This window comes from Amphibalanus amphitrite, unplaced genomic scaffold (assembly GCF_019059575.1).
Source record: "Amphibalanus amphitrite isolate SeventyFive unplaced genomic scaffold, NRLGWU_Aamphi_draft 001013F_arrow, whole genome shotgun sequence".
NCBI lineage: Eukaryota > Metazoa > Arthropoda > Thecostraca > Balanomorpha > Balanidae > Amphibalanus > Amphibalanus amphitrite.
The window spans coordinates 199,957-210,884 of record NW_024882507.1 but is presented as its reverse complement, the minus strand read 5'-3'; the positions used below and the strand labels follow the sequence as shown (position 1 = coordinate 210,884).

Genomic DNA, 10,928 nt, shown 5'->3' with positions numbered 1-10,928 from the left:
GTGCCTATTGAATTCTATGAGTAAAATGACCCATAAAACATGCGTCGCACATGCCCTTTTCTATATTTTGTTTTTGGTGACCTGACCTGACCTGACCTGACCTTGACCTTGACCTCTGAATGATATTGCATGCAACGAATATTGTCTTGGTAGCCTAAGAACACGTTTTGGGCGATCAGTCTCAGTCCATGACTCCATTCTTCGGCAACTACGGTGCAAGGCCGATACTGTAGGAACTTGCAATTTGTACCCTTGACCTGACCTTGACCTTGACCTCAAACTTAAAATTAAGTACATGTTTTTAGTTGTTCGTGATGAGATCTTTCGATTGGCGTTTGAATTTTCCAAATCGGTCCATTAGTTCGGGAGATAACAGGGGGGGTAAAATTTACCCCCCCCAGCCCCGCGCGTTCGGCTGGAGACCCCAGCCCCGCGCGGGTTAACCCGCGCCCGTAGGTCTATCGGCGGAACTTACCCACCCCCCCCTTAGATCTCGGAAAGTTACCGGCCGATTTTCAAAATTCAAACGGCTTTGGATAGCCCTAACAGGGAACTACCTTGTGACCTAATTTCATTGACCTCGGCCTAACCGATGACGTCACAGGTCAGGTCAAAGTTCGAATTTTCACCGTTTACAGGCATTTCAAGAAATGTGTTGTAAAATCGAGTAAAAAGGAGCACCATTGAAAATCATCGATTGGGCATTGTCCGTCAAACACATCTTTTGCTATTTGAGGTCACTGATACCAGGTCAGATCATAGAGGTCAGGTCACTGAGCATAGGCGGCGGAACGGGGAGGGCACCGGGGCACCGTGCCCCCCTTTGATTTTGGCATTTTAACATTAGCCCTATGGGCGTTGCATGGAAAGAATGGGACCAAAAGTCGGCAGTGCCCTCCCTTAATTGAAGGTGTTCAATTTCTTTACGATAACGCTGGTACACTGAAAACTTTTTTACACCTTTCCTGGGTGTAAGCACCCGAGGAGGGTGTAACTGATATTCTGCGTTTTTTTACCCTCGTCCGAGGTGTAATATTTACACTCAAATAAAGTGTAACAAGACACTCGCCCGGGGCGTTGACTGCACGTTTACACTCTCCACACTGAAAACTTTTTTACACCCGTCTCGAGTGTAAACCCGCGGAACGGGTGTCGTTGATCTTGTACCATATTTAAGCATCTGAACGGGTGTTAACTAACCTGTCATCAAGGCATCATGGAACACCTGTATTGAGTATCAACACCCGATGTCTACACCCGTATCCAATATAAACACCCGATGCCTACACCAGTATCAAACATCACACCCGATGTCTACACCCGTATCAAATATCAACACCCACCGTTTTACACCCGCATCGAGTGTCAACACCCATTGTTCATGCCCGCACCGAGTGTCAACACCCGCTGTCTACACCCGTATCAAATATCAACACCCACTGTTTATACCCGAATCGAGTGTCAACACCCACTGCTTATACCCACATCGAGTGTCAACGCCCCTGTCTACACCCGTATCAAATATCAACGCCTCGTGTTTATGCCCGCATTGAGTGTCAACACCCGCTGTCTACACCAGTATCATATATTAACACCCCTGTTTACACCAATATCGAGTTTCAACACCCGCTTTTTACACCCGCATGGAGTTTCAACACCCACTGTTTACACCTGCGTTGTGGGTGGACACCTGAGAAGAACCCTCTTACGGGGTGTTGCACTTCAGACCTGACACTTCTCCCACGGGTACTTTCAACACCCGCGTCACGCCACCCCGAGTGCTGAGTGTAGCTGCACACCATTATTTTTTGCCACATGACATTTATTTTGACGTAACCACGACACGATACGACGTAACCACGACACTCGACACATCTGCACGTCATGTGCGCGTCACGCGGACGTAACTTACAAATCTAAGTGTTTGAGTATGCGCTGAAGCCCCTTAGGGGGCTTCAGCATGTCCGTCTTTAGCAGCATCACAGTGGCCACATAGGCTAAGCATTGCGTTGCCTTGCGTGTGGGTTTCTGTGCGAACACAGTAAACCCCGCCCCCCATTCATAGGTGTAACACTTTGTCATAACCTCTTATTCGGGTGTCGAAAACACCTTAACCTGGTGTTGACACCGAGAGTAAGATCCCATTCGCAGGGGCGCTAAGCCGAACGGCCGGCGCTGCGTACGCCCGCCCCGCCCGCCCGCCGCCGCCCGGGCCAGTCACTGGCGGCCCTGGTAACGACACGGCGCGGAAGTGGCCTTTCACTGCCGGTACGGTATACCTCTCTTGAAGTTTTTTTGGGGCTTTCACCGAGTCCACTTTCAGAACGTGTACATTGACCAAGTAGGCAGCTGCTTGCGTCGCGCGGAAACTGAGGCGCTGTGCGAACACAGTGAATACCGCCCCTGTCGCGGCCGCGCGCCGGCCTGTGTTCGACGGGACACCGCTCCGCGCGGCGCCCGACTCTCCTCTGGCGGAGCGGACTGTAAACACTCCTTTCTGGGGCTAATCAGACCGGCGCGTCCACGGCATTTGGGTGAAATAAAACTCGTGCACACCCTATTCAACACAAGTAGGCGAAGGGCTTTAGGCAGATCGATCGGATATGAAGGATGGCCACAATTCAGCAGCCAGGAGCCACGGCAATTCAGCGTGACACAGGTCAGAGATAGAAGTCACAATTCAAGCGACAAGGAGGCCCACAATTCAGCAGACCAGGAAGGGTAAAATGGGAAGGTTAAGGGAGTAGAGATAGAAGTCACAATTCAAGCGACAAGGAGGCCCACAATTCAGCAGACCAGGAAGGGTAAAATGGGAAGGTTAAGGGAGTAGAGATAGAAGTCACAATTCAAGCGACAAGGAGGCCCACAATTCAGCAGACCAGGAAAGGTAGAGGAGTGAAGGTAAGGTAACTTGTGTAGAATGAAGAGTTGCGCACGCGCCGCACACGCCCGATTCTAACTCCGCCCGCTCACTGTTGCTCACTGTGTCTCGTTGCTTCCACACTTCCCGACACAGCACTGAAGAGGTATTTCTATATTGCGGTGTCCAACGAACGGTACGACGGCTACGACAGGACAGAGGCACGTCCGCACGCTGCGGAGGCCAGAACAGAACAGGGGGCAGAAACATGTTTACATCAGCTTAAATATGACGAAAAATCGGGTCACGACGAATAGCGCAGATGGGGAGGCTGAATAGATCCGGAAACGAAGGGAGAAGAAAAACACGTCTAGCGACGCGCAGCGGTCCCAAAATAGCCGCACCTGGCCGGTCCGCGCGCCTACCTGGGACGGGGACGCCGGCGTGGACAATACACATTCCAGACGCCGCCGTCAAAAACAGGGGGGCCGGTCTCGGCCCTCCCAGGCTGCGCGGCGGCGGAAGGGTCAGGCGGCCCGGTCAGGCCGGGCCCGGGCGGCCGGCGCCCTCGCGGCCGGCCGGTCCCGGCGGTCTACCTGGCCGGCGACGAGCCACAGCCGGTGCATATACATTCATACGTACATGCGGCGGTCACAGCCCCCCAGGTCAGATATTGGTCCGCCTTTGACATGAACCTCTCAAACTGGGCCACCTTTACGCCCTCCACCCATAGCTCCTCTTCGTGGATGGTCGGTGGGCCAGCCTGGCCTCCTGGCGGCCCGAACGCGACGTGTTCCTCCCTCATCTCCATCAGCACATGTGCCAGCTTTTCATCTGCAATAGATGACCAAAGTCTAAGCAAAACAAAACACACAGGGAGACAGCGGGAGAGAGAGTGGGACAGAGGGAGCGGGAGAGAGGGAGAGAGAGAGCGGGAGAGAGAGATAGAGAGAAAGAGCGGAAGAGAGAGATAGAGAGAGAGAGAGCGGGAGAGAGCGGAAGAGAGAGCAGAAGAGAGAGCAGAAGAGAGAGAGAGAGAGAGAGAGAGAGAGAGAGAGAGAGAGAGAGAGAGAGAGAGAGAGAGAGAGAGAGAGAGAGAGAGAGAGAGAGAGAGAGAGAGAGAGAGAGAGAGAGAGAGAGAGAGAGAGAGAGAGAGAGAGACAGAGACAGACAGAGACAGAGACAGAGACAGAGACAGAGACAGAGACAGAGACAGAGACAGAGACAGAGACAGAGACAGAGACAGAGACAGAGACAGAGACAGAGACAGAGACAGAGACAGAGACAGAGACAGATAAACTTTTTGCCAAAAACTTTTTGACCTGTTTTTGGCGAAATTTTTACATTCATACACCCCCAAAAAACCCTAAATATTGGCCTAGAGCAACCATATTTGCACAGGGGCGAGAAATCCAGGGGGATCACCTACCTACCAAATTTGGTGTTTCTTGGTGCCATAGGAGCCAATCGCGTGGGGGGGGGGTCGCATCGACCCCCCCCCCCCTCCCCTGCCAGGCCGTGTTATGGAAAATGCCCTGCCAGGGTGAGGGTTAAGGTGCGACTTGCGAGTGCATGTTTCAGTGATTTACTGCATGGGCATTTTACACGAAGATCAACAGTTTCATTTTCAATTGTGGGTAACAAAGATGATTATCCTTAAAATAAGCTGAGAAGACAGTGCCTAAGCTTCACTGAGTGTAAGCGTTGATTTTACACTATTTTTATCTCAAACCACCCCTGGACAAATATGATAAACGAAATATAAAAAATAGTAGATGTTTCAACACATATCTTTTAAACATTGAACCGTAGTGGATGCTGATCCAAGGTGATAAAATTGCATAGCTTAAGAACTAAGCATTATAGTTTGCTGACATCATACCTCCTCCTCTGTGAACAGTAGAGGGTACTTGGTTTTAAGGCCCTCCAACGTCTTCCTCCTTGCACCTTTTCCCAGAAGCAGCGCACGTCGATCTGGTAGTGTCACCTGCATCGCTGCCGATACCTGGCAAGACACAAACATTGAATTAATGGCATTTCGAAAATATAACATTCATCACACCCTATAACGAAACTCGACATTGACACCGGGGGTCCTGGGGGGGGGGGGAGCATAAGCATGCTTGAGCATGGGTATAAGCATGCTTGAATTAATCCATATTCAAGAGTACAAACATTGCACCATACTTAGTATCGAGGCTTCAGCATACCTGACAGCGATTCCAGAATTCCGACTTAAAACAATATAACATCAATTCAGCACAGCAATTAACGAAGTAATCAGACACTAACTGAATAAAAAAAATCATACCTGTGATGATCCCGCGGCAGGGTCCATCTTTATCTCACACCAGTCACCACCTACACACAGCCCCGCATCACTCGACTCAACAAAACTGAAGCGCGAATCAACACGCCGCCGTTCATTTGAATTTACGCATGTGCACGCGCAGTTGCTGGCCGGCGGTTGCGCGGGAAAGCTCGCGGGCTGACCTTGAATCCAAGGCCATATCCGATCCATGGTAACGGTGCTAGTAACACCGTTTAGAGATCAATGAACTGGGAGCTACACCATTGTGTGGCGTATGCGATACAACGTCTCTGTCACGGGGTGTTGACACCAAATGGAGGTGTTATCTATCCGTAGCGTCGGTTGGTCTGAGGTGGCTTTGGTGTTAATTGTCGGTGTTCATTTTGAACACCGAGTAATTGCAACATTCTTCGGCGTTACACCCCACAGTTACACAGTTGAGTTGTGTTACACCCTACCAAAACGCCTCTCATTGGTGCTTATTTTCGTGTCACCGGTACGCGAGTGTTAATTTATTTTATCCGTCGAGCTCGCGCTTGCAACAAAACCAGATGCAGTGTGACAATGGGACTGTATTCACGTCCATCTGGTTTTTTGGTGAGGTGACCACATGGCACACAGGAATACAATCCGGTAGGCGACGCATAATAAACACTCAATACCTAACACCTTAATTAACGGCAGGGCGCATGGGGCCGGTGGTGGGAGAAACCACTCGTGTCCGCTGCGGTTGAGCTCTGAAGCGACAATGGCGGCTAGGCGATGCGCTCGTACGGCGCATGCGCCAACTACGCCTGTCTCCGGTACGGTAGTATTTTACTTTACGGTACGGCTAATATATATCGCACTGTACTACGTTGCCGCACGGCTGACCGATAAATGCTTTCCAGGTGCCAGGGCCCCCGAAAGACCATTTATCCGTCGAGCTCGCGCTTGCAACAAAACCAGATGCAGTGTGACAATGGGACTGTATTCACGTCCATCTGGTTTTTTGGTGAGGTGACCACGCCCATACCCCCACCGAACCGCGAGAAGACGTACGGGAGACTTGACTTTATGTTGATGACGCTGCGCGAATTGTGTGATGTGTATTAAAAGGCGCCACACACATTGACAACGCAGGAAAATGCTGAGATACAATGGCACGGAATACGGTGCGACCACGCTCCCGCGGCCGGAGAACAAGAACTATCCGCCGTGTCGGGAACGCGGTTTACATCACGCATGTGGCGCGACCACGCCCCCCGCAGCCGGGTGGCGAACTCAGCGCACCCGCTGTGTCGGGGAAGCGCGGGCAAACGCGCGACTCTTGGATAACATATGAACACAGTGACGGCCGCGCAACTATTGCGCGACCACGCCCCTTGTCGTTCCTCCGCGGCCGGATGACTGAGGCCACCCGCCGTGTCGGAGGACGCTCAAGGAAACAGGTCGATGTGAATAAACATAACACAGGAACCAGCGGCAGTAGAACATAAGCACGCAAATGTGGCGACTACGCCACCCGCGGCCGGGGGACGCAAGCCACCCGCCGTGTCGGGGGACGAGGCCAACAACGAAACACAAAACAAAAACGGAACGCGGCGCTTGGCTAACGATAAACCGCCACACGAAACTACTGGGACCCGGCGGTGAGCACTGGATGGGTGACGCCAGCTCGCGCGATACGCTGTGCGCGGCTGAGCTTGTGCGGCTGACATACCCGTCTCCGCGGCCGGGCCCGTTCCGGACGCCGCCGTGTCGGAAGGACGGAAAGTCTGTGCGAAGCGGAACTGGCACGACCTCAGTGGGGATGCTGACGAGCGGGGGGAGCGGCCAGCTGCGATAGTGAGACGGGGAGCCGCAGATACCGCCGAACGGCCGATGACGCCCATCGGCCGGCCTCCTTGAGCTGCAACTCGGTCATGCCGAGCTGAGCCCCGTATGAAGCGCCGCCTATGCGGAAGCAATGCCCGGCAAGTCGCCGAGCATCTAGCCCCGCCAGGCCTGTCTCACGACTTGCGTGAGCTGTCGGGTAGTAATGGGACGGCCGCTGCCCGAGAGGAACAGGAAATCTCTGTGGCGGCTGACCGGGCGCACGCTCAGAAATTCCTGCACCGCACGCACAGGGCAACAGGCCAGATCAGGGCGAGCCACAAGCTCGGTAGTGAACGGCACCGGCGACGTTTTGGATGAGGGAATGGTGAGCGACAAGCCGTCCCGGTGCACACCTACGTGGTGCACACGGACGGTGTGGGCGGGGTTGGCACCCAACACGACTTCTCCGGGCCGCAGCATGCCGAAAAAAGCCAGGGAGCATATGGCACGAAAGGCGGCTCTGTCGACAGCGGGCAGCGGCAGTCGGCTCACCGCCGCGCACAGGCGGCCGAGCTCGTCGAGGGTGACGGCAGTACGCGTGTCTCGTGATGGACGCAACCGCCGAGCCCCGGCGAGCAATTTGCGCACCCGAAAATCGGCGGTGGGATCAGCCAAGCCACGGATGCGGTGGCCGTAAGCGATCGCCGAACAATGGCTGGCTAATGCTGAGGCCCCACTGCCAGCCCGGAAACAGGCCCCGATGAAGTCGATCACCGTCGCAGTGGGGATTGGGAAGAGGGGAATGGCCGGGCCGATGCCGATAAAATGGCGGACGCGGTCCCACGTCCCGCGGTAAGCACGCGCTGTTGCCGGTGCCAAGGCCGCTGCCTCCAGTGCAGTCACGTCTGCAGCATAGCGAAGTCGGCCCAGTCCCATGATGTCGGCTCCGCGTCGGCCGACGGCCGCACTTCCCGGAACACCTGCGTGAGACCCCGGGGGAGAGCGTCAGGAGCGACGTTCCGAATACCGGGGACATGGTTAGCACGCACTAGAATATTGTAGCGCATGGTGATGAGAAAGAGGTGGCGTAGCCAGCGCATTGCGGCAGGGGACCGCGATGACTGCGAGTTAATGGCCGCGACGACGCCGCTGTTGTCCGATCGGACTATGACGCAGCGGCGGGTCAAGGCTGATGCCCACACGTGCATAGCAACGACGACGGCGACGAGCTCTAGCACTCCGATATCGGCGCCTTGAAGCCATTCGGGCCACGTCCCGAGCAGCCAGCGTGAGCCGCAGATGGCCCCGAGACCCACCCCGGCAGAGGCGTCGGTCTCCAGACACACCGCGGCCGCCTGCGTCCAGCGCCGCTCATCGAGCAGCGAACGCCCGTTGAAGTGCTGCAGGAATAGAAGCCAGGCTGACATGTCGAGGCGCGACGCCCTGGTGAGGGAGACGCGGTGGTGCGGCCGACGGACACCGGCGCAGAGATCGGAGAGACGACGGAGGAACGGCCGGCCGAGCGGCACTGCGAGGCACGCAAAGTTCAACAGCCCAATGCAGGTCTGAACTTGCCGTAGGGGTGCTTTCCGCCGCCGGCTGAGGTCGGCCACGGCATCCCTTGCTCGCTCCACTTTATCGGTGGGCAGGCGCAAAACCCGTTCTGCGACGTCCAGCTCCACCCCTAAAAATGTGAGCCGCTGGCAGGGCAGCACCGTCTTGTCGGGATGGAGGGGGACGTTGAGGAGGTGGCACATGGCCGTGAAGCCCCGCAGGGACGACGCACATGCCGACTGCGACGCGCCGATAAAAAGAAAATCGTCCAGCACGGCGACGATGTGGCCGGCGCCGAAGTGGCGCTGCGCTATCCATACCAGCGCGTCGTTGAAAGTCTGAAAAATCTGAGCACTGCTTGCACACCCCATGGGCAGCGCACGGTCGGCGTAGATCAGCCCGCGCCAGCGGAAGCCGAGTAGCGCAGAATCACGTTCGGTCGTGGGCAGGAGGCGGAAGGCTTGCACGATGTCAGATTTAGCCAAAAATGCGTGGTCAAAATGGGAGATGTACTCCACCGCCTCGTCCAAGGAGCCGTATTGCACGGCCGTGAGCTCGCGTGGTATGTAGTCATTGATAGACTCACCGGCCGGGAAAGATAGGTGATGGATCACGCGGAAGGAGCCCGGCGACTTTTTTGGCACCAGACCGATGGGTGAGATACGCTTAACCGGGGAGGGCCCGTCAGCGGCAAACGGACCGGCGAGGCGGCCGGCCTTCAGCTCCGAAGATACGTAATCGTCAATAATTTGAGGTGCGAGATCACAGGAAGGAAGGTTGTGTGTTGACCCCCCTGTTCCGGTTATGGCAGAGCCAGTGGAAAATTCAGAGCGAAACCCCGACACTAGATAGTGGCGCAACTCTTCATTGTAGCCGGACAGAAGCTGGTGGAGCGTGTCGGCCGGCACCATCGGCGAAAAGGCGACGGCAGATGTGCAAGATGGTTTAGCGGGAGCCGGCTGCACCGGCGGCGGCGCTGCCGGGGCCGGCGCGTCTGTGCACCGGCCGGGCAGGTCGAGTGGCACACTGATGTGCCGGGTGACTGCCGCGGCATGTACGGCAGGCGTGAGTGAACCGACATACGCGGGCCGAGCAGCCCTGTTGGCCACTGTATGCGAAGCATGGCCGAAATCGAGATCCAGCGGCCGCTTGTCGCTGCGGAACCGGAGCGGCTCTGGCCACGCCGCCAACACCCCTGGCTATGGCCATGAGCCATAAGGGGGACGTAGCGGCGGTGGCACCCCAAGGATGACGAGCGGGGTCTGACTCGCGTGCCCGCCGAAAGGTCTCATCAAAGTCGCGCCATGCGACGCCCAGACCGCTCACGGACAGGGAGCCAACCTGCCGCATGTAAGCGAGAAGGCCCACCGCCGCGTCTGGGTGCGCCTCGGCGTAGATGCCGGCAAACCGCGTAAATGCGATGCTCCACGCACCGAACGAGGTAATTGGGCGTGTAACGCGAGGAGCGGCGCGCAAGGTGCCGTCGACCAGCTGGAAGGAGGGTGGACGCTCGGTAGCGGACCGGTCATAGGAATCGAGTAGTAGAGCTAGATCGACGAATTTGTCCGCCTGGATCCTGCTCCGCAATGCCGGCGCCACCGCCGAGGTATCTTCACACAGCTCTAGCCCCAGCCCGGCGCTTGTACCTGGCAGATGTGGCGGAGAGCCGGTCGGAGGTGTCGCCGATGGTGGTGGTAGAGGCGGCGGCGGCGGTGCCATTGGCGGCGGCAGCGCCGGCGGCGGCGATGGCGAACGTGTAGTGGTCGGCGGCGTATCCTGCTGTGCTGAGGGTCCGGCGGCGTCGCGGCAGCCCGCGAGCCCGGTAGAGCCACAGGCAGCGGTCGGGCCGACGGTCTGCAGCGCGTCCCGCACGACGTCTGCGACGACGGCCCGCAACTGAGCGGCGTCGAGCACGACCGCCTGCCCGGCGACAGCGGGCCGCTGCGTAGCGGCCGGCTCCGACTGCTGTCTGCCGCGGGGCGGCGCGGCTGCTCGCCGCCGGGGCCCGGCGGGGACTGACGCGCCGGACTGGCGCCGCGTGGATTGGCGGCGGGCGCGCGCAGCGCCGTCCGGCTGGCTCACTGCGCGGCCGCGCACCGGCGCGCGCGCCTTCGGCATGGCTCGGTAATCATGAAACGAGAAACACACGACGGTTAGACGGTCCTGTATTGACATCACAGTGCACACGTGTTATGCCCAACACACTAGTCAGCCTTCAGATGAGGAGGGTAGAGGCGGCGGTCGCATTTATCAGATCGATGAGGCATGCCCAGCCCTCCCCGGAAGGGTGGACCCCATCGGCGCCCACAAAGCCCATCGCCGGTTGGAAGGGGCAGAGGGTCACTGGGAAGTCCTCGCGTTATTTCCCGCAGAGCCGCCGGAGGAGGAGGTTCATCAGCCGCCGCC

General features: G+C 57.0%; 1 protein-coding gene across 1 annotated transcript; it reads right to left on the bottom strand.

The window, feature by feature from the left end:
* Positions 1-3,065: 3,065 nt before the first annotated feature.
* Positions 3,066-10,728, bottom strand: LOC122369182 (actin cytoskeleton-regulatory complex protein PAN1-like). Its single transcript, XM_043343700.1, has 4 exons — positions 10,169-10,728; positions 7,706-7,948; positions 3,503-3,694; positions 3,066-3,094 (listed from the first exon to the last, which is right to left on the bottom strand). Exons 1-4 carry the CDS (start codon positions 10,695-10,697, stop codon positions 3,066-3,068), a joined length of 993 nt encoding a protein of 330 aa, XP_043199635.1. The 5' UTR covers positions 10,698-10,728.
* Positions 10,729-10,928: the final 200 nt, after the last annotated feature.

Bases quoted from the DNA above. Each gene is read 5' to 3' on its own strand.
- LOC122369182 (XM_043343700.1), bottom strand. From the start codon at position 10,697: ATGTCAATACAGGACCGTCTAACCGTCGTGTGTTTCTCGTTTCATGAT. The intron at 7,949-10,168 runs GTACAAGCGCCG...GGTCTCACGCAG, and splicing joins CTCTCCGCCACATCTGCCAG to GTGTTCCGGGAAGTGCGGCC. The intron at 3,095-3,502 runs GTACGTATGAAT...TGGCCTCCGCAG, and splicing joins GGGGGCTGTGACCGCCGCAT to CGTGCGGACGTGCCTCTGTC.